The sequence below is a fragment of the Budorcas taxicolor genome, chromosome 17, assembly GCF_023091745.1.
Source record: "Budorcas taxicolor isolate Tak-1 chromosome 17, Takin1.1, whole genome shotgun sequence".
Lineage (NCBI taxonomy): Eukaryota > Metazoa > Chordata > Mammalia > Artiodactyla > Bovidae > Budorcas > Budorcas taxicolor.
In genome coordinates, this window is record NC_068926.1 from 64,273,439 (window position 1) to 64,298,639 (window position 25,201).

Consider the following 25,201-nt stretch of genomic DNA (forward strand, 5'->3'; position numbering starts at 1 on the left):
TAAAATATCATTATTTTTAAGCACTGCATCACAGTAATCACACACATGGAAAAAACAATTGTACTAGGGATTATAATGAAACCATAGTCTACTACCCTAGCGCCTCCCACCCCTCATTCGATTTCCCAGGAGGAGTCACTTTTGTTTCTGTGTAACTCAATGCGTTTTAAAGCAGACTGTAGACGTCTAGTAACATTAATGACATTTACGGAAAGTACAGTTTTAAGTGATTGTTTTTACACTTTTGTAAGTTTTGTTATCATAATCAAATATTGATATAAAATAATTTTTGCCTGTTCCATGTGGTTTGTGGGATCTTAGTTCCCCAACCAGGGTTTGAACCCACACCCTCCACAACGAAAGCACAAGAGTCCTAACCACTAGGCCTCCAGTGAATTCCCCATATAAAATTTTGTGGCTCAAAAAAATGAAGTGACATTGCATCACTTCAGCCATATTCTAGTCGTTAGAAATGGGTCATGAGACCTAGCCCACTCTCAAGGGGAGGGGAGTACATAGCATGCGAAGACCAGGACGGGGGGGTCGTGGGGGCCGTGTCGGACGCCACCTCCCATGGCACCCCTGCTCCCTTGCAGGTGTCCTTGTGACTCTCTGGATTATTGACCGCCTGGGCCGCAAGAAGACCATGGCCCTGTGCTTCGTCGTCTTCTCCTTTTGCAGCCTCCTACTGTTTATCTGTGTCGGAAGGTGGGTCATGACACCAGCTTTCTGTGGCCAGCTGGCTTATTTCTCAGCTGGTGGTAGTGGCTCCTTGGACCTGCAAGCCGTGGATTACACCCTCTGGGGGTCATCTGAAAGATCCCTCCAACCCCTCACTAGGACTGAGTCTGTTGGCTGCCTCATAACTGCCCCATGCTTAAAGTTGGGGCCTCTGATGGGGGTGAGGGTAGGAGGGCACTTTGGTCCCAAGTTTGCTCCGTCACCATCACATTTAGACGTTTGACATCATCTCCCAGTGAGCGCATGTATTTAGCTGTTTAATTCATATATGAATTATAAGTGTTCATTTGTTCCATGGCACTATTTCAAGGTCCTTTTTTATAATCTGCTTTCGGCATTGCTCCATTTTTTCCATCTATCAAGAGCCTCCAAAGGTAGAACTGGCCTGTGCTGACCTTGGAGAGACCCCAGACCAACCTGCAGATGAGAGATCTGTGAACAATCTGGAGACGTAGCTTAGATCTGGGAATGCTGATATTCAAAGACATTGTGGGAACAATGGAACAGGGGCGTGGGGATCAGGATTGTCCTCAAAATACTGAAGAGAAGTTTACTTTCTCTGGTTCAGCTGGTTCCCAGCTCAATTCCTGTCCCCACTAGGTCCTACCTGGACTTTGGATGCTTTATGTCACTTCTCCCCAACCTCACCCCCACCCTGGGCACCACCGATGTTTCCATCTCAGCCTGGAACTTCAGAGAATGATAAACTTATAAAAGCCGGCCTTCAGAGAGACCACTGGGGTGTGTGTGTCTGCATGCCTACCTGAATGTGTGTTGGGTAAGGTGGGCTTTGCCAATTTCTAGGGCGTAAATTCTACCTGGGCAGAGAGGACTGCTGAAAGAGACTGTCAGGAAAAAAAAAAAAAATTAATACTTACTCATCTGCTTTTTTTTTTTTCCTCTTCCTAGAAATATGCTCACTCTGTTACTCTTCATTGCAAGAGCATTTATTTCTGGAGGCTTCCAAGCAGCCTACGTTTACACACCTGAGGTAGGAGGGTGGGAAGGGATGCCTGGGAGCAGTGGTGAGGAGGGGGCAGATGGAGGGAGAAGCTCTACTTCTAGAAACACGAAGCGTGGGCGCCTCTGACTGAAATTTGTCCTTGAGAAAGACTGAAAAAGCACACCAACCTCTAAAATATTGCCTGAAGTTACACTCCACGTGACAGCATGTCCGTTTTCCCACACTCAGGGATGATGGGTTACTTGTTTTATATATATTTTATTTTATCTCACCTTATTTTAGATAGGGGCAAAGAGAGGGAAAGAATAGTATGTATCAGATGCTGTGCTGAGAAGGACCCCCCTCCCCCCACTCAGGTCTGCACAGCTCTCCAGAGCCCTCACTCTGAGTCATCATCCTAAGTCCTGACACCTCCACCCAACCTTCCAGGCCCAGCTCTAACCCTGCCTCCTCCAGGAAGCCCTCCAGGATATCCCCCCTCCCCTGACTTCATTTTACCCTCACTGTCTGTGCCCCTCTTTGGTATTTTTAGTCCTGCCACATGGCCTGTCCCTCAAGGAGACTCCTACTAAGGCTCCCTGTGGACAGGGCCTGGGTCTCCTTCGCTTTGACTCTCATCTGGCCTAGTGTCCCCTCAACAGAGGCTTGTGGATTGATTGCTGGAGCCTCACAGAAAGGAATCAGGAGAAGGCTGCTGGCCTTGCAGGGATTGGGAGGCCCAGCGTCTACAAAGGCAAATACCAGGGATCAGCAAACTACGGGCCATATTCAACCTGCTGCCTGTTCTTGTCTAGTCCAGGAGTTAAGAATGGTTTTTATGTTTTTAAACAGTTGAATGCCAGATCAAAACGATATTTCGTGACATGTGAAAATTATATGGAATTCATGTGTCAGTGTTCATTAATAAAGCTTTGTCAGAACAAGCCACAGCCCTTCCTGTACTGTTGTCCACAACTGCTTTTGTGTTACAGGAACAGAGCTGAGTAGTTGCTGGAGACCAGCTGGCCCCCAGAGCTCAGATTATTTACTCTCTGGCCCTTTAAGAAAAAGTTTGCTGACTCCTGGCTTAAGCTATTCCAGCTGGCTAGGCCCAAGGAAGAATTGGTTAAATGAATGATGATTGATCCAAATGATAGAATTCTACGTAGCCATTAAAAATCACACACTGGAAAAGACCAAATATGGACATCGGAGATATCCGCAGTCTTTTTCTACGAGGAAAAAGAAAAATCTTCAAAGTAGCATATACAGAAATAGCTAGTGGATAAAACTATATCCCCTCTAGGATTTGCCTTATCATAATTTAGGAGGGAAAGGAAATGAATGTGATTGAAACTAACACAGGCAGGACTTTCCTGGCAGTCCAGGGGTTAAGACTCTGTGCTTCAAGTGCAGGGGCACAGGTTTTATCCCTGGTCTGGGAACTAAGAGCCCACATGCCGTGAGGCGTGGCCAAAAATGTTTTTAAAAAGCAAAAACAAAAAACCCAACACAGACCACTGTACTTGGTCCTAGATGATTGATTCCATCATTCTACTTTAGTCTGTGCTTGAAATTCTCTATGATAGAAAAAAAAATAGGAATTTCATACTTACTCATTTATTTATTTAGATATAACCCCCCAGGGCAGAGGCTTCTCAGATGGTTCAGCAGTAAAGAATCTGCCTGCCAATGCAGGAGACCCTGGTTCAATCCCTGGGTGGGGAAAATCCCCTGGAGGAGGAAATGGCAACCCACTCCAGCATTCTTGCCTGGAAAATCCCATGGACAGAGGAGCCTGGCAGGCTGCAGTCCGTGGGGTCGCAGAGAGTCAGACGGGACTGAGTGAGTGAGGATGCACAGCTCGCAGGGCAGAGAGGACCCCCGTTCCTAGGTTCCCACTGCCAGCTTCCCTCCTGCCTTCTTAGTTGAGTTTCCTGGCCCCTTTGGGGTGAGACTCCCCACCCCGCCCTCACAAGACTGACCCTAACTCAGGCCCGCCCACAGGGTGAATTCCATCATTCCTGAGCCAGAGAGAAGGGAGGGGCCTGCAGTTTCTCATGGCAGCCCCTTGGGCGGCTGTGTTTCAGGTCTACCCCACGGCGACCCGAGCGCTGGGCCTGGGCACCTGCAGCGGCATGGCGAGGGTGGGCGCCCTCATCACTCCGTTCATTGCTCAGGTAGGTGTCACCCCAAATATAGAGGGGGTGGGCGTGACCAAAGCCAATGGTGGCAAGCCTTTACCAGACGCTGAGCCTCTGCATGGCCCTTGGTGTGTGTGCGTGACCTGATCTCAACTTAGCAATCCGCCCTACGAAAGCAGCCATATTGTATGCAAGGGAGAAGGGGGAGGCTCAGAAGAGTCACGGGACTTGTCCAAGGTCACACAGCTGGGAGGCAGAGGAGCTGGGAGTCAAACTCTGCTCTTTCTGATGATTTGGCCAAGGACAGTTTGGATTAGAATAAACAGACCACCACGCCTTAGAGGGAAACTAATGTCCCAGGACCCAGTTTCTGATTTGGATGATTCAAATGTCCTTGCAGCGTTTTTCAGGTCTTTGTATCTTGAAGCATTTCTGTCTATTTGGGGGGGAAGCTTATTTTATTGGAGTCTTTTTGCTTTTTTAATATCCAATTCATTTTTTTCCAGTTTTTAATAATATTTTTTTAAAATTGAGGTAAAAGTCATGTAATATAAAACTAACCGTTTTAATTCGAGGACTTCCTTGTCAATCCTGTGGTGAGGACTCTGCATTTCTAATGCCAGGGCCTGGGTTCGATCTCTGGTTGGAGAACTAAGATACCACAAGCCACGTGGTGCAGCCAAATAAATAAAATTTTAAAAAGAAAGTGAATGATTCACTGGCCTATAGCACTTTCATGATGTCGGGAACCACTATGTTGATCTAGTTCCAAAGCATTTTCCTTGCCCCCAAATAAACCTCCGTATCCATTAAACAAGTACTTCCCAGCTCCGGCCCCTCCAGCCCCTGGCAACCACTGGTATGCATTCTGTCTGTGTGAATTTTTTCTCTTCTGAATCTTCTGTGTAAATAGAATCCTAATATGTGTTTTGGCCAAGTTGTTCTGTCCCGATACCGTTGTGTTTGGACATTGTACATCACTATTAACTAGCACTGGTTGACAACTTGCCAAGTGCCTACATGTTGCCAAGTGAGGCATCTTCTCATTGGGAGGTGACCTCTGCCCTTCTGCCCATTTGGCAGCTGAAGAAATGAGGTTTAGACCTGCTGCGTGATTTGCCTGGGTCATAAAGATAAGAAGCCAGCAGATGTACTGTTTTGAGAGGAAATAAATAGACTCTTGAAGGACTGTGGTTAAGACTCTGCACTTCCAATGCAAGGAGCATGGGTTTGATCCCTCATCAGGGAACTAAGATCCCACATGCCTCCTGGTGTGGCAAAAACAAAAACAAAACAGACTCTCGAGTCTGATGGGATCTGGGTTCAAATCCCAGCCCCATCCTTGGTCTTTATGTGAACTCGGGTATGTTACTTAATCCTTTTTGAGCCTGTTTTTCCCTCTGTAAAGTGGGGTTGGAGTATGTACCTCATAAAGCTGTCATGAGGACTCCGTGGGAGTCCAGTGACAAAGAGGGCTTCCAGGAGGACCTGGCATTCTCAGTATCGTCTGTATGATTGGTGGGGCCCGTGCGTCATTAGGGACACTCTCACCAGCATGTGTCTCCCTCCCCCAGGTGATGCTGGAATCATCCGTGTACCTGACGCTGGCCGTTTACAGTGGCTGCTGCCTCCTGGCCGCCCTGGCCTCCTGCTTTTTGCCTATTGAGACCAAAGGCCGCGGACTGCAGGAGTCCAGCCACCGGGAGTGGGGGCAGGAGATGGTTGGCCGAGGGGCGCACGGCACAGGTGTCGCCAGGTCGAACTCGGGCTCTCAGGAGTAGTGACCGATGGGGGGCTGCACTGGTCTTTGAGGCTGTACAGCATGAGGAGCTGGTGGGGCCCAGCGGGGGCACCGATCGTCACTGCCCACATCAAGAACTCATCCAAGGGTACCACCCAGACCAACAAGGTTTTGTGTCTTGACTGTTTGCTCATATTCATCAAGATCCACCCGGGGATGGGGAGGCCTTTGCTTTGGGAGGTTCTCTGTGTGTGTGGAGGCCTGTTAATAACCTGTGAATCTGCATGGGAAAGCTGCCACCTCAGAAGTGCCCAGTGACACCAGTAGCCAGCCGGATACCATCCAGAGTCAGCCAGTCACACCCTTGGTGAACAACAACCAAAAGATCTCTGTAGATACAGTCCAGGCCCGGACGGACCCTTGTGAGATCTGGCGTCCAGTAAGATGACACAGGCCAGCCACCCACTGAATCTGTTCCTAGGTTTCTCCTGCATCCCTGGCCCCAGGCTTTCTTCTTTGAAAGCAGGTGACCTGGGTGTGGCCTGAGCAGCTTTTTCTTGGGTCTGAGAAATGCTCCTGGGGAAGGGGCCCCTCAGTTTGCATCCCCAGGGCTTGAGTAGCAGAGACTCTGGAAGATGGATATGCATTTGAACTTGAGTCTCTTGCATGCTTCCACCTAGCCTCTTCTTGGAGTCACTGTCTCTGGTTCCAGGAGATCCAAATGTGACCACGAGAACAGCTGGGCTTGCACCAGATGACAACCTCATAGAGTTGTTACCTCCAGGAATTGGGGGTGGAGGTGAAAGGGAAGTGAGAACCAAGCCCACAGCTGAAGCAGGGGCCTGCCCTTTGGAAGTAGAAAAGGCCACTCTGGGGGGCTTCTTTTCTGGCTGCCTCTTCAGTCAGGCTGACTGCTGACTCTTGGGGCAAGAAAACAGTTAAGTCAGGTTTCAGCATTTGGGAGTTGAGTGTGGTATGTGGCTAGGGAAACAGAAAGAGGCTCCCCCAACCACCCACTCCCATCAGGGTCAGGGGACCAGGATCCCTTCCTCCCTGGATTCTCTGCCACCCCTGCAGTCAAGGGCTGGTTTGGTCTTTCCATAGAGGCAACTCCTTGAGTTCCGGTGATGGACCGCATGGCAGAGATGCTGTGCGGAGGAGGAATGGGCATTCCAAATGTATGAAATGTGTATTTTCAAAGAAAGAGCAGAGAGGTCAACCAGGTTTGGGGGTTGCCTCCAGAGGAAGGGCAGATGCTGTTCTCAGCAGACAACATCCACTGCCAGGGTTTGGTTTCTATGAGCCTTTTCCCCATCATGAGGCAGAAACCTAGGGAAGGAGGGCAGAAGCTTCCAGATCCCATCAAAGGCCAGAGAAGAATGACCCTCTGCTTGGAGATGTCTGCTTGAAGTAAACATTTCGAGGAAGCCAAATGTGTACGTTCATCTTTATTAAAACATGTTGGTGATGGACATTGAAAGGGTTGGAGTTTGTCTGTTTGTCATAATGTCCTAGGGATGGTTCGACTGAATGGTCTTGCCAGCTTTGTCCATTCAGGGTAAGTTTGATGCTTTTGTATGCTTTAATATGATGATCTTTCCAACAAGGGGGGAAGGGTGCACAGTTGGCTGCTGACTTTGAGTCTGTTTGGAAGCAACACTCTCTGCTAATGGTGTAGAGATCATAGTGGTCAGCTTCTTCAGGCCCAGGCTCTAAATCAACTGCAAATGATCCCATGTCCCTGGATATATGGTCTGCAGCACCCCCGGGACCCAGGCAGTCAGAGGGGGCAGTTTGGCAGAGCTTCCTTTCTCTGTCACCCACATTTCTTGGACTATGAGTGGCTAAAGCTCTAATTATTTCTGGTCTGCTGAGCTCTCCTGGGTAACAAAGAACATTTGCTTGTCTTTTTTGCCTTTCAGCTGACCAGACACTGCCAGATGAGAAAGTCCACTCTCTTCACCCTCAAATAACCTGGAGTAACTGGGGACTGTGTTGGGGAAGGAGAACTTGGTGGGCATAGATGTGTTCCAGGGGCTGGAGTAAAGAAGCTTGTAATTGTGGGTTTTCTCAAGAAAGTGAAAGGTGAACACTTTTGGTCTTCTAAATTGCATGCCCTTTTATAAAATCGATATTATTGAATGAAATAAGAGCTGCCACAAACATTGTGTAAGCCTCTGAAACACATGACACCTTTAGCTGAAAACCTTTGTATCTAATTTTGAACCATCCAAATGCTTCCCTTTCCATTAATGGAAATATCATCTGTCTCTCTCAGTGTTAGGAAAGACTAGAAAATGGTAAAGAATGTTCAATGTAGCCAGGATTACATGGTTTCTTTCTTTCCCTTACTTTAAGTGTGCTCAGGAATACATACATGAGATGTGTTGGCAGTGAGAAAAAAAGAGTATCTTAGAGATGGACTTTGAATATGGATATGTATTATTTTTAAATAATGGTAAGCAACATAGGGCCTTGAAAGACGATATCAGAAGTCTTCCTTGGTTATGACAATAAACATCAAAGGACTGGAATAACCTTGAGCTGTCAGTAACAGCAAAACCAACCAATAGTAGTTTAACCCTTTAGAGTATTAATTGTTCATTTAACAACAAGCCCAGAGTCAGACAGTTCCAGGGAAGGTTCTGCAGCTCAACAGTGTCATCAAGGACCCAGCATTTTTTTTTTTTTTTTGGTTTTGTTTTCCCTCCCCACCTTCCTCTGCATGTCAGCCATTGACCCTAAGTGTGAAACCTCATGGTGGCAAAATGGCTGCCAATGTGCCAGGCATCAAGTTTTTTTTCAAAAGAGGTAGAATGGGGAAGGAGCAATCACAACAGGTTTTCTTTCGAAAGAGTCTGTTGTTTTGGCTGGAAAGAGAAGTCCTACAGATTTACTATTGCTTTGCATTAGTCAGACCTGGGTTACATGCCAATCTCAGCATGAGCTCTCCCCTAGTTGGGGAAGGAAGGGCCTACCTCCCACTGGATCAAGGGATACCCAGAGCCTCTTGAACACAAAATTGAGATTCTGTTAGTACAGAAAAGGAAGGCAATGATGGTGGGATGGGAGATAGCCAAGAGAAACCTTGACACAGAGTTCTCATGAAGGCTGTTATAGTTGCAAGGAATAGAACAGCTTTAAGAAGTAAAATTTTAAAATAAGACTGGGAACAGTAGTTAACTTCCTGAGGAATATAAATGTGGGAAACAGAAGTGTAAGGAACAACAGGAAGAGGGGAAGATTGTGGCAGAGTACAGGACATGGGCCCTGTCCAAAGGCAGTGGCTGCTACTCAGCTCCAACTGATATTGTACCATGAGGTCACCTGATTTTCAAGACAAAAATCTGGATTCTTATGTGAAATCTCCAAAATATTGAATGCTAGATCAAAAAAAATTTTTTTTGACTTTAGTGTGTTGGATTGTTAAAAAATTTTAAATGTGTGAGTCTAATAAAATTCATCTGTAGGCCAGATTTGGTTGATGGGCGACCAGTTTGCAGCCTTGGAAAGTTCTCTGAAATAAATGGAACTGCAAAATAGCCACCAGGGCCGGAGCCAGCCTTCTCTCTGGATCTGAGGCCTTGGTTTCAGTCCCTCTGCAGACTGGCTTCCTTCTGCCCCCTCGTGGCTGCTGCGTGTACCTAACCTTGCATATGGCTTCCACTCACCAGGGTTCAGCTCTGCAATCATAGCTGACTCAGCTGTTCAGTGTCCCACTTTCAAAATCTCAAGAGAGGAAGTTGATTGGTCCAGTTCAGCATTGGTCCAATTGGTAGGGTCAGGGAGGGGTGGGGTCAAGAGGTACAAACATGGCAGCTTTGGTCATGACAATTACTGGTATGCCTGGAACCCATAGCAACACATAGGTAAACTCTCAAGTCTGTTCATTATAGCTGTTATGGGTTATGTCTTGGCATATGGAATATCTACCGTATATTGGTATGATATTCAGCACTGAGGATGCAGAAAAGAATTAAGACATGATCCTTATCTTCATGAACTCATAGTGTAGTGTGGAGAAAACACTGCACACTGGGACACAGAGCCATAAGGGCATTAATGGAGGAATGCAGAGTGCTGTGGGAGGCACACAGGAGGCCAGTCCCAAAGCTCTAGAACATTCGGAAGTCCCTTCTGGCTCCTCATGATTACAGTCCAGATTCCATGATTACAGTCAGACTTAGTCACTGTTGGTACTTTACTGTATTCTGATTCCTTGACATTTGAACATCTAGATACATCACATATAATCATTCTCCATTAATCAAGAATATTTGATGATGAACCCCTTCAAATATTCCTACCCCCACATGCCGGAAAACAGAGCACTTCCTGAATTAAACAATTCTACTCACAAAGCATCAAAAAGGATAAAACAGAATAAATTTAACAGGAGTCCAAGACATTTACAAACTATAAAACAATCCTGAAAGAAATCAAAGATCTAAAAAAATAGAGACGTTCCATGACCGTGAATCTGAAGATTTAAAACTGTTAAGGTGGCCATATCAGAACTCCTAAAATTGACCTCATAAATTTAACAAAATCCCTATCAAAAATCCCAGCTGGGATTTTAAAACTTACTACAAAGCTACAAGTAATCAAGATAGCATTGTTCTAACATGAGTGTGGAACAGGCATTACATGTTGTTCTGTCTCACCTCTTTGGCCTCCTCCTGCCATGAAATCTGTTCCAGCGCTCCCTCAAGTGCTTTCTGTGGCCTTACTGCACCGTGGTTGTGACATCCTCATTCGCTCAGAGCTGCATCACGTTAACCCTTACTCAGGACTCCCCACACTCAGGCTTTCCACACCCTCTCCCTCACTAGCAGCCTCCACAACCTTCCTCACTCAGAGCCTCCTCACTAGAGCTTCCATTCCCTAACTTTGAGCTCCCTCCCTCAAAGCTACCTCACACCCTGCCATACTCAAAGATTCCTCACGCCTGCCACACTCAGAGCTCCCACACTCAGCACTTCTACCCTCCAACACTCAGAGCTTCCTGAGTGTTGAGAATCTGGGAAACATTCCCACTTTCACCCTCCCTTAACACAGCTTCTTCTTACCCCTCTTCACGCAGCGCTTCCTCACACAGACCCTCACTCAGAGCTTCCTCACACCCTCCCTCACTCAGCCATCCTCATACCCTCTGTTACTCAGTGTTTCTTCACACCCTCCCTCACTGAGTGCTTCCTTAACCCTCCTCACTCAGAGCCTCTTCACTCAGAGCTTCCTCACACCCTCCTCAGTCAGCATTCCTCACTAAGGGCTTCCTCAGACCCTCCTCACTCAGCATTTTTTCACAAGCTCCCTCCCTCAGCGCTTCCCCACATCCTTCCTTACTCAGCATTTCTTCACATTTTCCCTGACTCGGAGCTTCCTCACCCTCCCCCACTCAGCACTTCCTCAACCCTCCTTCACTGAGCACTTCCTCAACCCTCCTCACTCAGAGCTTCCTCACACCCTCCTCTCTCAGAGCTTCCTCACACCCTCCTCTCTCAGAGCTTCCTCACACCCTCCTCACTCAGAGCTTCCTCACCCAGAGCTTCCTCACACCCTCCTCTCTCAGAGCTTCCTCACTCAGAGCTTCCTCACACCCTCCTCTCTCAGAGCTTCCTCACACCCTCCTCTCTCAGAGCTTCCTCACACCCTCCTCACTCAGAGCTTCCTCACACCCTCCTCACTCAGAGCTTCCTCACACCCTCCTCTCTCAGAGCTTCCTCACTCAGAGCTTCCTCACACCCTCCTCTCTCAGAGCTTCCTCACACCCTCCTCACTCAGAGCTTCCTCACACCCTCCTCTCTCAGAGATTCCTCACACCCTCCTCTCTCAGAGCTTCCTCACAACCTCCTCACTCAGAGCTTCCTCACACCCTCCTCACTCAGAGCTTCCTCACACCCTCCTCACTCAGAGCTTCCTCACACCCTCCTCACTCAGAGCTTCCTCACACCCTCCTCACTCAGAGCTTCCTCACTCAGAGCTTCCTCACACCCTCCTCTCTCAGAGCTTCCTCACTCAGAGCTTCCTCACACCCTCCTCACTCAGAGCTTCCTCACACCCTCCTCACTCAGAGCTTCCTCACACCCTCCTCTCTCAGAGCTTCCTTACTCAGAGCTTCCTCACACCCTCCTCTCTCAGAGCTTCCTTACTCAGAGCTTCCTCACACCCTTCTTACTCAGAACTTCCTCAACCCTCCTCACTCAGAGCTTCCTCAACCCTCCTCACACAGAGCTGTCTCACCACTTGGACTTTCTGAGCTTTCCTTCCTCTGCGAATGCACTGGGTAACAGCTCTGGCTGTACTTCTTCGTGTCTGCTGTCCTGCTCCAGACAGGTGACCCTCCTATGTTAATAGATTCTGCTACCCAACTTAGGAGGAAAAAGGAAGCAATGACACCATATAAGTGGACTCAAGAGAGCTACCTCGGCCATCGGAAGAGCCATACTCACTTCTTGGAATTAACCTTGTGGTTTCCTTTCACCTTGTGCTTCTTGCAGAAAGAAGTCAGGGGTGGGGTGGGGTGGGGTGGGGTGGGGCAAGTGGTGGAGCACAGTTTTTAGTGACTGAGAGAAGCAGGGAGTTAGTGAGGGGAGGCGGTGGTCACTGGCATCTTCAGAGGTGGGATGGTGGTGTCCTGAGCAAATTCCTTTCTTCCAGAATTTTCCCAAAGAGCTTGGCCACCTCTTGGGCACAGCCCCAGTGGATGGTGAGCCCGAAGCCTCCATGGCCATAGTTGTGGATGACCTGAGAGAGGCAAGAGAGAAGTTCTGGGCTGCCCTGGAAGGTTCAGGAGCTTCCTGAAGAATCCTGGGCCAAGCCTGATGGTATCAGAACTTCTCTTGGTACCATGGTAGGATGGCAGACCCCAGGAAGAGCAGTAAGGGGTGGGTGTTTGGGAAACTGGAGTTCAACATTCTAGACTTTTCTACTTGGAAGTGGACCTGCTTTGAGCACTCAGCACAGAAAAAGTTGAATCATCTAGAACTTGATCAGAGATTTCCTTCACCCCCACATCAAATTATTTGAAGTTCCCTAAATCACTTTCCTCATTCCCATACTGCTCCAGACAGCTGAACCTCCTGTATTAATAGATAGATTCTCCTACCCACCTTGGGAGGAAAGAAAACCAGGGGTACCGTATAGGTGAACTTGGGAGAGGTTAGACCCCAGAGGCCTTTTTCAAAGCTGAAACCACTAACAGGGAGTTACAGTCTGTATGTGACTCTCCCCCCAACTCCCCCACCCCACCCCTGCACAGACAACTTCTCTTACAGATGGACACCCAATTCTCTGTACACATACATTACATACACAAAACTCTCCTACACACACACACACACCATATGACCGGGATAAAGGAGGAAGGGTGACCTAGATTTCTTCAACCCCAGACAATCCTCATCTTTTCGATAAGCCCAGTTCCCACCCTATGAGAGAGGAGATGAGGGGCCCTCAGGAGATGAGGGGCCCTCAAAAGATGATGGGCAACCCAATATGGACATCTGAGAAATAGCACTGGACTGAAATTCAGATTACTTCCCAGCCTTGCCCTCGCCACTGGTCTGACGGAGGCCAGTGAATTCCACCTCTGGGAACCCCAGTTTGCCATCTGAAGCATGGGGACAACCATCCCTGTCCCAAAGAGCTGTAGGGGAGATTCAATTGTGTCATTCTTGTTGTGGACACAAACTAGGTGCTCAGTAAACGCCCCCTTTTCCTTCTACTTCACACAGACATTAGCAGATGGGAGCACTGCCCTCTGTATAACCTTGAGCCTGTCCTTTACCATCGCTGGGCCTCAATTCCCGATTTATAGAGGAGGGGCTATTAGCCATTATGCCCCCTGCCTGAAGTCAGTATGACTATTCCTCAGAATGCCAGTGCATTCTTAGGTGTCAGGAGAGGGTGTTGCTTTCCTTGCCAAGAAAACATACCTCTGTGTTTGAAGATCCAAAGCGAAGCTGTTCTCTTTCTAGTCGAACCTGGGGGCGTACTGGCCGGAAGCCAGACCATTCACCGATAATTTTTGCATCCTGGAAAAAAAAGCATTGGTAATTCAACTCTGGATTTTTTTTTTCCTGATGCCATTTGTACGTGGTCGAGACAGCTTTTGGAACCTCACCACCACCACCAGTCATGGTTTTTTATTAGCCACCATCACCACCAGCCACCACCATAGTATGGTGTCATCACCATCATTATCACCACATTCAGATTTGTTTTTCTTTTGGCCAGGCCATACTCCATGCAGGATCCTAGTTCCCTGACTAGGGACAGAACCCACACACCTGCAGTGGAAATGTGGAATCTCAAGCACAAGACTGCCAGGGAAGTCCCATGAGCTTTCCTCACCGCCAGCACCAACCACTCCATCCCACCGTCACTGCTGTCACTATTGTTGTCAACACCAGCAGACACATGTGAAAACAGATTTCTGCAACGAGTACATCTGCTCCACGCGAAGACAGCCTATGGTGTCTGGGGGATGGGATGTCACCTCAAGAGAGAGCAACCCTTAGCCATGACTGGATAGGATTCATTGGCCCACAGCAGGACTGCCATTGTCAGTCCCTTCTTGGAATTATTTTGCTCAGTTGTCCCAGTCACAGTATCTTCCCACCCTCAAGTTTCCTTATGATCATCAAGCTGCTAGGATCCTGGTCTAGAGCAAGAATCTCTCTCCCCACCTTACCTTCAGTGTGGGCTCCAGTCTGCAGCAGCCTTCCCAAATGGTGTTGTGATCTGGGATGTTATTTGTCTCACTCCAGTTCCCCAGCTGGAAGATGCCGCCAAGAGTTATTGCCTGGAGCCTGGATAAAGTGAACAAGGTCAAAGATGAAGGAAAATGAAGCCTTTGAGATAAGGGGGGAGGAGCCATTGCCATGCTCACCCTTATCACCATATTTACCTAGATCAACATTATAATCCCATAGATATTGAAAACAAACTTATGGTTAACAAAGGGGGAATGGAGGGGAAGGAATAAATCAGGAGCTTGGGATGAACACACACACACACATACACACACTATAAGATAGATAACCAAGAAGGACCTATTGTGTAGCACAGGGAACTCTACTCAATATTCTGTGTTAAATGAGGAAAGAGCCTAAAAAAGAATTAATATATGTGTAAGTATAACTGAATCACTTTGCTGTACACCTGAAACTAACACAATATTGTAAATCAACTAGACTCAATAAAATAAAATATTAAATATAAAAAAACTCAAAAAACCCCAAACATTATCATCCCTACTAATAACACCAACATCACTACAATTGCCATGGTTATTACCATCAACGGCTACCACCTCCACCCTCACCATGAACATCACAGTCTTTATTGTCATCCCTTCTAATGTACAGCATGATAATGATAGTTAACAATACTATATTATATCCTTGAATGTTGCTAAGAGAGTAGATCTTAAATGTTCTCACCAAGATCTACGTACATATGTATGTATCTACTTACATACACAAAACTATAATTATGTGACGTGATGAATGTATCAACGAACCTTATTGTGGTAATCATTTCACAGTATGTACATACATCACATCATCATGTTGTACATCTTAAACGTACACAGTGTTATATGTCAATGACATCTCAGCAATATTGGGGAAAATACTCTCTTCTCCATCAACATCATCTTCACTACTGCCTCCCTTGCTACCAGTAACATGTCATCACCATGAACTCCTTTCACCATCTCTACCACCACTATTAGCATTGCATAAGCACTATCCTCTCTGCCACGCCACTAAAATTGTCGTCGAGGCCGTCAGCACAGTCACACCATTAATGTGGCCTTTGAGACTGTTGTGACTGCCGCGTTTTAAAAAATGGCTGCACCCGGTCTTCATTGTGGCACGTGGGATCTTTGACTGTTGTGGCATGTGGAATCTTGTTCCCCAACCAGGGATCAACGTCGACCCCCTTGCATTGGGAGCACAGAATCTTAGCCGCTGGACCACCAGGGACGTCCCTGCCGCATTAGTAACAGTCAACATGAATAGTGTCATCTACATCAGCACCAACTACCACCCCCAATTCCCACTCACTACCATCCATCATCCACACTGATCTCCTCATCTATAACAACATGACCCTGATGCTGGGAAAGATTGAAGGCAGGAGGGGAAGGGGATGACAGAGGATGAGATGGTTGGCATCACCGACTCAATGCACATGGGTTTGAGCAAACTCCAGGAGTTGATGATGCACAGGGAAGCCTGGCGTGCTGCAGTCCATGAGGTCGCAAAGAGTCAGACCCGACTGAGCGACTGACCTGGACTGATCCCTGCTCCCACTATTCCTCCATCAACACTACTATCATCAGCCCCACCACCACTCCCCTTATGGCCGTTCACAACGCTGCTCATGTTACTGCCGTCCGCATCCACTACCTTTGTCTCCAGCCTCATCGCTACTGTCATCCCAAATCAGGTTCAACATAAAGCCCAGGTAAGGCTAAGTCCTGCCTTCTCAGGGACTGAATTTTTGCTCAGCCTCACTTAAAATCATTGGAGGAAAAAAAACCTGAAAAAATGAAGCAAGAGCCCTGGAGCAAGCAGCAAGGGCATAAAAAGAACAGGAAGATACTCCCTCCTTCACCCTACAATGTCAGATTCTTTTTACCCTGGGATGATGTATGGAGACTTGTAGATGCCTCTCTCAGGGTCATGGGTGATAACGAAGTGTTTCAACCATGGTGCATCCACCTGTTGATTGAGGACAGAGAAGTCTCACCAGGAGAGTCAGATCAGTGGGCTCCCTTCCCCTGGTCCCTTTATGACCACATGTTCTGGTAGGAGTGGCACAGTCATCCCTTGGCCTTCCCGTGACCCCTCTGTCCCAAGTCTGCACGTGACCGCTTACTTTTGCAGGAAGAGCTGTCCTAATGGAGAGTCACCCCTGGTGACTCCCAAAGCATCACACATTCTCATCCACAGAGAAACCCAATACACCTGTAAATGCACACACACGTTCACTCACCTTGGGAACACACGTACCTATGAATGCACTCGTGTGTGCTCACATGGGCACACATAAGCACACATACTCACAAATAGGCATGCCTCGCTACATAGACAGATGTACACAGTGAGAGGTGGGGTGGAACAATGCTTACACACTCAGGCACCTGGGTTCTAATCCCAGTTGCACCAATTACTATGATATGTATGGACTTGTACATGTTACTTAATCCCTCCATGCCTCAGTTTTCCCATCTGTAAGATGGTAATGGTGATGTGATAGTATCCATCTCAAAAGGTTCCTGTGAGGGTCAAATTAATTAACACAATGAAGTGCTTGGGTCTGTCTTTGGCATTTAGCAGACATTTCATAAACATATGCTCTTTTTATTTTGATACTGGCATATGCAGCTCCCATGTACGAACAAACACACACATATACATGCTTTACTATTAAGAACTCTGCCAAAAAAATAGAGTATATTTGGGAGGGTTGTGTTCTTGGTTCTTCTTGTTTCTTTAACATGCAAATTCCCTGAAGACCTGGTAGGGGCTCCTCTCTCAGAAGTCTTGATTCAGCGTCTATCTTTACAGATGAAATAAGCAGGCAGAAACAATCTATCAGCAAGAGCTCATCCCTCACCTTCAGACTTACCTTAATGATCTGCCCTCGGCCTGGCTGCAGCAGGGGATCTGGTTGCAGCGCCCCAGCCCACACCCCAGTGCAGTTGATAATCACATCAGCGCCTTCTCTTACCACCTGGCAGCAATCAACAGGGCAGGTGGGTTGAAAGGGATTGAGGACCCTAGGATCCCTTGGCTTCTTCCACCCTGCAGCTCCCTGCTCCCTTTGGAACAGCTAGGGAGTGGGGCTCAATGAGGAATCCATGGACCTGCCTCCAATACTGCCCTGCCATTTACCTACTGTGTGACCTCAGAAATGCCCTATGCCCTCCACAAGGTTCACCTTCCTTAGCTATTAAATGGGGCTGGTACTATCTGTTCATAGGCTGCTGGTTCTGGTGTGATATAAACGCTATAATGTGTTTGGAAAGGAATACTACAGAAGGGGGAAAACTTGGAACCTTCCAGAAGAAGTCAGAAAGGATGCAGAGATAGTTTTCTCCCTCCTTCTGCCTCCTTTTTATTTCATTCTCTTGCCTCTTTCTCTGCCAAGACATCCGCAGAAGGCGGGTTGGAAGCCCTAGCTCCATGCATTTGTATTCGATGCTCCATAACTCAAAGACGTAGCATCATGGGTACCCAAACTCCCAGCCCAGCCCCAGTGACTCTCCTTACAGGTCACTCCTGAAACACACTGGTATTGTTCATAAGCTAGTATTTGCTACACTGGACTCTGAGCCCCTTGGGAATGAGAGCTGTGTCTAATTCAAGTATGCATTCGAAGTGCCCATCAGGGCTTGACCTAGAGCAGATGCTCTTTTATTTTAGTAGGTACCAAGGGGGCTTCCCTGGTTGCTCAGTGGTAAAGAATCCACCTGCCAAAGCAGGAGACGTGGGTTCAATCCCTGGGTTGGAAAGATCCCCTCAACCCAGGTTGCCATGCCCTCCTCCAGGAGATCCCCTGGAGGAAGAAAGGGAAACCCACTGCAGTATTCTTGACTGGAAAATCCTATGGACAGAGGAGCCTGGTGGGCTACAGTCCATGGGATCACAAAGAGTTGGACACGACTAAGTATGCACCCATGCAAGTACCAAGAGTCTTCCATGTGCTAAGCACTTTTCTGGGTGCTGGGATTGAGTGATATAGCAAAGTTCCTGGTACATAGCCAGGGCCTGCTAATGGTGTACGGTACTATCATTATTACGGATGGTGGTGTCACTCTGGACCTAAGTCACTTTGTTTTGTATCAACATCAACCCAGATGTTGTTAAGAAGCAGCCAAACATCTAAAACCTGAGGAGTGGGCTGTGGCTGATAGCGAGAAGAGGCAGCCAGCTCTCTGGCCCTGAAATCCACTGAGGCCCAGACACAGATTAGCCCCTAATGCCCACCATGTTTCCATTGTTCCTTTGCTTCTGCCTCCCACATCAAGGCAGAATGCCCGAGTCCTTCTGGGATTAAAAATAGGCCTAAAGTTTTGGACAGGCCTCACAGGAACCCTGGAAGCCTGAGAAGGCCTTCCCCAACCCTGTAACAGGAAGCAAAGGCCTCCCTTCTTTTCCTCTCTCCCACATCCAGCCCCTTCTGGCCCTTCACCTCACCTCCTCAAAAGACTCCACCTTCCGCAGGAAGAATTTCACTCCTCTCTCAGTTAACCTGGGATGATCAAACACATCCAAAAATCAAGCATTCAGTTCTCTGAGGATGGCAGGTGGGGGGTGGACATTTCCCAAAGAACCTTTGGAGGATGTTAGTCCTACAGGATGCTCCTTGAGAATATGACTACACAGTCCAGTCGGTTCATTAGCACCTTGATGCACCAGTGGCCTCTGAAATGTCCCTTGGGAAACCTGAGATGGTCCACGCCTCTCGTTGAGCAGATGGAGATGGAAGAAGGGCCTTGTTGAAGGTCGTATCGTGAGTCAATGATGGGACTGGGACCGAAACCCAATCGAAACGAAACTCTTACTACCCGTGATGCTGCTCTGTATTATCAAAGGGGATGAGATGCAGAGTGGAGGACGGGCAGGGTTGGGTCAATGCCGAATGCTCCTTTGTCAGCAGCAGAGCATGAGGAAGGGGGTAGGCTGGGGACACCCACCTCTCCCCTTAAATTTCACAGAGGAAAAAAATGTATGTCACTATTAGGAATATAGTAGAAACATTAGGAGAAGAAGTAAAACACTGTACAAGCTAAAGCACAATCTCGTAATTACTTTACCCTCCTAGTTTCCTCAAGATATCAGTAGAAAAACTGGGGACACTCTTCCCTGGAGAGGCTGGACAGCAGTCATGAGTGTCCTAAGGTTAGGAGATGTAACCATGTTTTGATACAATGATTTCCAAGCCTGGTTGATGATTACAGTCACTCAGAGGACTTTTTAAAATATAAATTTCTGACCCCCACCCCAGAAAATCTGATCAGTAGCTATAAAATAGGGTCCTGAAATTTATATTTTTAAAACCTTCCCATGTCACCATCCATTCCAGATTTTTAAATGTTAATAAAATAATAACATACCGGAAATTTATGGAATCTTCCTTAATATAAATGTTTGTGAATATAGATACAGATAGAGCTCTCAAGCTAATGTTTGCTAATTGAGAATACTACAGGATTCTTATCAACAAAAGGAACAAGACCAGGACACCCACTATCATCTGCATTAGTTAGTGTTGTTCTGGAGGTACTGGCCAGAGCAGTTAGACAAAAAACAAATGTGAGGTATAAAAATAAAAGCCAGCTTATGCTTGATGATGATGTCTATATACCTGGAAAAACTTAGGAGAATCTATTTAAATCTATTACACTAACATCCCAGATTTTGGTGAAGCTGACAATAAATATCACATGTAAAAAGCTTCTTGAGTGGTTTCAACCAGGTGTGGAAAGCACTGTCCTACTGCACAGAGGTGGTCAGGACCACGGATAGCTCCCACCAAACCTAAAGGTTTTCATCAACATTTAGGGCTTACCAGGCAGCGCAGGGGTAAAGAATCTGCCTGCAAGAGACACGGGAGATACGGGTTCAATCCCTGGGTTGGAAAGATCCCCTGGAGAAGGAAATGGCAATCTGCTCCAGTATTCTTGCCTGGGAAATCCCATGGACAGAGGAGCCTGACAGGCTAGACACTCCATGAGGTCGCAAAGAGTTGGACATGACTGAGTGACTGAGCACGCACGCAGTACAAAGATAAATCCCATGAACTGTCATTCACTACAACCCTCGTTCCTGGGAGCTGCTTTCTTCAAAGTAAAGCTGGAAATCTCACCTTTCAGTCAGCCACTGCAGATACTTCCTCCCCTCCAGAATCAGGCTTGTGTTGAACCAGCCATAGCTAGAATCACAAGGGGCAAAAGGTGGGAAGAGAGGATTGGAATCAGAGCTGTATTTGAAGACTATCAAATAGGGGTGGCTGTCACATTCTCTGGGCCCATAAAAGGGTAGAGCAGGGACCGTCAGGTGACATTCAAGGGAAAGCAATTTTCAGCTCAAAGCAAGGAAATATTTTCTATCAAAGCCCTCCTTGACACTGGGGTGTGCAAGAGGGAATTGATGTGAATCTGTAGAGAAGATTCAGACATGGAGCAAGGTGAGGAGAGGATCATAGAAGCATCAGACTGTAGAAAAAAGAATAGAGGGGTTTGGACAGGGTTGGAATTCTATTGTGGTCACTTTGCTGTGTGACCTGGGGAAGTGACTTGGTCTTTCTGAAGCTCAGTTTCCCCATCTACATAGTGGTATGGAACTTCCAAGGGCTTCCCTGGTGGCTCAGTGGTAAAGAATCCACCTGCCCATGCAGGAGATGTGGGTTCAATGCCTGAGTCAGGAAGATCCCCTAGAGAAGGAAATGGCAACCCACCCCAGTATTCTTGACTGGAAAATCTCATGATCAGTGGAGCCTGGCGGGCTACAGTCCATGGGATTGTAAAAGAGTCAGACAAGACTTAGCAACAACAAATGGAACTTCTGGGCTTGAGATCTGTATCCATATCCCCTACCACCATAGTCTAAGGCGCAGTTTGGATAGGTGGGTTTCCAGAAGGGGTTGGACAGAACACTGAGAGATCAGAGTCCCAGGGGCTCTAGGCCTGGGATGGAATAGGAAATTTGGCCTTCCCTCGTAGATCAGTCAGTAAAGAATCTGCCTCCAATGCAGGAAACCAGAGTTTGATCCCTGGGTTGGAAAGATCCCCTGGAGAAGGGAATGGCAACTCACTCCAGTATTCTTGCCTGGAAAATCTCATGGACAGAGGATCCTGGCGGACTTCAGTCCATAATGTCACAAGGGTCGGACACACCTTAGCAATTAAACCATATTCCCTGTAAGTCTATCTGAATTGTGTGGCCTCAGCTCCTTCACCCATGACAATGATCTTACCTGTAATCAGGAAACATGTCCAGCTCTCTCGGAGTCAGCTTCCGAAATCCCAGAACTATATCCTTCCAGTAAGGGTCCTTTAGAGGAAGAAGAGAAGGCAGCACAGAGATGGATGAACATCAGCAAGACTGATGATAACTAAGACTTATGTAAGTTTACCATGTGTAAGGCGCTGTTCCAAGCATTTTATTCATACCAATCCATTTAATCTTCACAACAACCCATTGAGGTAGATGCTAGTTTTAGTCCCATTTTACAGATGGGCCCATTGAGGCTCAGAGAGTTTAAATAAGTTGTCTGTGGTCACCCAGGTAATAAATGGTGGCACTGAGATTTGAACCCACACAGTGGGGCTTCAGAATCCATGTTCTTAACCATGGTGCTACGCAAGGGTAAGAATAAGGCTGAGAATGAATGATATGGTAGAGTCATAAATAGGGGAGGGAAAATAAGGGGTGACAGTGAAGGTCACCAGGGATGATAGGGGAAAGTTGCAGAGGGAAGGGTCAGACAACCCAGTAGGGGGAGATTTTGGCCTCACCACTGACCACCTTGAATTCTCCGAGACTCAGTTTTCTTGTCTGTATAATGGAGTTAATAGTCACTCTCTCTCTCTCTCTTTTTTTTTTAATAATACTCTTAGAAGGCAGTTTAATAATAATAAATGGAAAATAAAAATAATTTTTAAAGCAAAAATAGAACTTTTGTAAACCTTAGTTATTTCTTTCTCCTTTTTTTCAAGACTTTTTTTTTTTAATGTGGACCATTTGTTTGTTCAAGTCTTTACTGAATTTGTTACAATATTGCTTCACTTTTATGTTGTAGTTTTTTGGCTAGGAGGCATGTGGTATCTTAGCTACCCAACTAGGGATCAAACCCACACCTCCTGCTTTGGGAGGCGAAGTCTTAACCGCTGGATCACCAGGGAAGTCCCACAAAGATAGAACTTAAAGCAAACCTGTTTTGAACACAGGAGTCTGCCTAAGGGGCTTAAAGGACCTCCCTCTCCTCCCACCCTGCTTTGGCATGCCTTGATCTGTGATCAAGGCTCTGCTCTATGTACGGTTCACGGCCAAGGATGTCTCACTCACCGGAACGGCTTCACGGAAGAGGTTGTAGCCTGAGACCGGGGCCAGGCCCATGTTTGCGGCGTTGGGAGAACCGATGAGGCTCAAGAGATAGTTGAAGGTCTGCTGGTTCCAGTGCCTGAAAGGATCCCCCAGAGTCTTGGTCACCTAATACCCTGAGCTGGACAAGAGAGCTCCAAGGGTCGGCTTGCATGGGACTGTGCTCAGGCTAGTAGGATGTGTCCAAATCCAGAAATTCACCCCATTCACTCTGCAGTGACTCAAGTGCTAATCACCCTCCATAAACTTTTTCATATTTCAACATTAACAGGGAAGAGGAGGGACAAAGGATCCTCCACCACCACAGAGAACAGGCTTGTGGTTGTCAAAGGAGAGGGGGCTGGGGGAGGGGCGGAGTGGGAGACTGGGGGTGGTAGATGTAAGCTATTATATGTAGAATGGATAAACAGCAAAGTCCTACTGAACAGCACGGGGAACTACAATATATTCAATATGTGCGTGCTAAGTCACTTCAGTTGTGTCCAACTTTTTGCAACCCTATGGACCATAGCCCACCGGACCTCTCTGTCCGTGGGATTCTCCAGGCAAGAATACTGGAGTGGGTTGTCATGCTTTCTTCCAGGGGATCTTCCTGACCCAGGGATCGAACCTGCATCTCTTACATCACCTGCATTGGCAGACAGGTTCTTTACCACGAGGACCACAACCACTATACTCAGTATCTTATGATAAGCCATAATGGAAAGGAATATTTTCAAAAAAGGTGTATATAGATTATATAAATGCATAACTGAATCACTTTGCTGTACAGCAGAAATTAAAACAATATTGTAATCAAATATACTTCAATTAAAAAATTTTTTTAATGCTCCAATTTTCAGGGCAGAAATGAAGAAACATAGAAAACAGACCTAAGGACATGGCGGGAGGTGAGCAGGGAGATGGTGAGATGTATGGAGAGAGTAACATGGAAATTTACAGTACCATATGTAAAATAGACAGCCAGTGGGAATTTACTGTGTGACTCAGGGAACTCAAACATGGGCCCTGTGGCAATCTAGAAGAGGGAGACGTGTACGGAGATGGAAGGGAGGTTCAGGAGGCAGGGGACACAGGTGTACCTATGGCTGATTCTTGTTGATGTATGACAGAAAACCCACAAAATTCTGTAAAGCAAATATCCTTCAATTAAAAAAATTAAGTGGCAAAAAAAAGACAAAAAAGAATCCTCCATCACAACTATTAATATTTGGAGCCCACCTCCAGCTTGATATCATGTAGCTGCCAGTTAAAATGAAAGCTTTGACTGCTTTAGGGACTGGAAGTCCTGTGGTTCAGGCTCTCTCTCTGGGAATACCCCCCACCCGCCCTCAAGCCCCCATAAACACCCAGACATTGCTTACCGCTTCCAAACGCTTTATCTTTCTCCTGGGCACACAGCTCGACCACGTTTCCTAGACTGCCTTGCAGTTAGGGGTGGCTGCGTTAGGGGTTCTTGCAGCCATGTGGCTGCATTCTGGCCAATGGACTCTAAAGACTCCTCCCTTGTGGCCCTCATGCTCTCTCCTTCCACATTCATTCACTGGCTCCTGGCAACATCGACAGCCACGAGCAGGATGGCAGAGCCATGAGATGGAAGGAGGTCAGGACCCTGAATTGCCACTGATCAGGAATATTGGTTTCATAATTTATGGGCATGAAGATGAAATCAAGCCAATATTCATTTGAGGGTTCCTGTGTTGAAGCAGTCGGTGGCTTCTAAACTGAAACAATGACCTCTGCCACTTCTTTGCTAACCTTGAACATCAATACACGCACTTAGACGTCTTCCTGATAGCTGGATGCACTGGGCACTGACTGCCACCCAGTTTAAGGAAGAGATGGAGACAAAACCTTCATCTGTCTGGCACACATGGCTTCTTGGCCTTTCGGCCACAGTTAGGTGTAGCATCTGTCTGGCACACAGCAAGGACTTAATATGTGTTAGTATTGTTTTTACAGCATGTCAGGACAAAGCCTTCAAGAAGAGTCATTCTTGGGGACAGGAACCCTGAGAGGGGACATCCTCTCTGCAGACTCTGCCCCACCAACCCCGACCACCCACTAGGGTCCTCACTCACGCCTCCTGTGGGTTGCTGGGCTCCGAGAGGTAGGGCTGCCAGAGGCCGGCAGCCACGTCGGTGGTGGTGAGTGGGGTGAAGCGGTCTGCATAGACCATCACATTCAGCGACTGTAGGACCGAGCGATAGCACTCATGGATGCACAGGGCGGTGGACAACCCGATGACGCCCGCTCCGATCACAACCACGCGCATCGTGCCAGCCTGCGGGAAGGAAGGGTTGAGGTGGGCCACCATCACTGTCACCTTCATCGTCATCAACACCATCCACTGATGGCTTAGAAGATGCCTGACACTGCCCAGCCCTTTTTATACTTGATCCTTTTGTTGACCCTTACCCAGGGGAAAACTGAGGCCCAGAGAGGCAAAGCCACTTGCCTAAGGCCACACAGCCAGTAAATGATGCAAGTTTCTCTGGGGAGCCTCCTC

The 25,201-nt window shown here is 47.3% G+C and overlaps 2 protein-coding genes across 2 annotated transcripts in view; one reads left to right on the top strand and one right to left on the bottom strand.

Annotated features, from left to right (window-relative positions):
- Positions 1 to 5,609, top strand: part of SVOP (SV2 related protein) — a 47,571-nt gene extending 41,962 nt beyond the window's left edge. The window contains exons 13-16 of the mRNA XM_052654836.1: positions 597 to 708; positions 1,651 to 1,732; positions 3,775 to 3,864; positions 5,403 to 5,609. Of these exons, the coding sequence (XP_052510796.1) occupies positions 597 to 708; positions 1,651 to 1,732; positions 3,775 to 3,864; positions 5,403 to 5,609 (491 nt within the window). The remainder of the gene's footprint in view (positions 1 to 596; positions 709 to 1,650; positions 1,733 to 3,774; positions 3,865 to 5,402) is intronic.
- Positions 5,610 to 12,184: 6,575 nt separating this feature from the next.
- Positions 12,185 to 24,967, bottom strand: DAO (D-amino acid oxidase). The gene is made up of 10 exons (XM_052655060.1): positions 24,774 to 24,967; positions 22,657 to 22,771; positions 21,566 to 21,642; positions 20,456 to 20,521; positions 18,784 to 18,838; positions 17,213 to 17,317; positions 16,220 to 16,302; positions 14,265 to 14,382; positions 13,507 to 13,605; positions 12,185 to 12,316 (listed from the first exon to the last, which is right to left on the bottom strand). The coding sequence occupies exons 1-10, from the start codon at positions 24,965 to 24,967 to the stop codon at positions 12,185 to 12,187; spliced, it is 1,044 nt and encodes a 347-aa protein (XP_052511020.1).
- Positions 24,968 to 25,201: the final 234 nt, after the last annotated feature.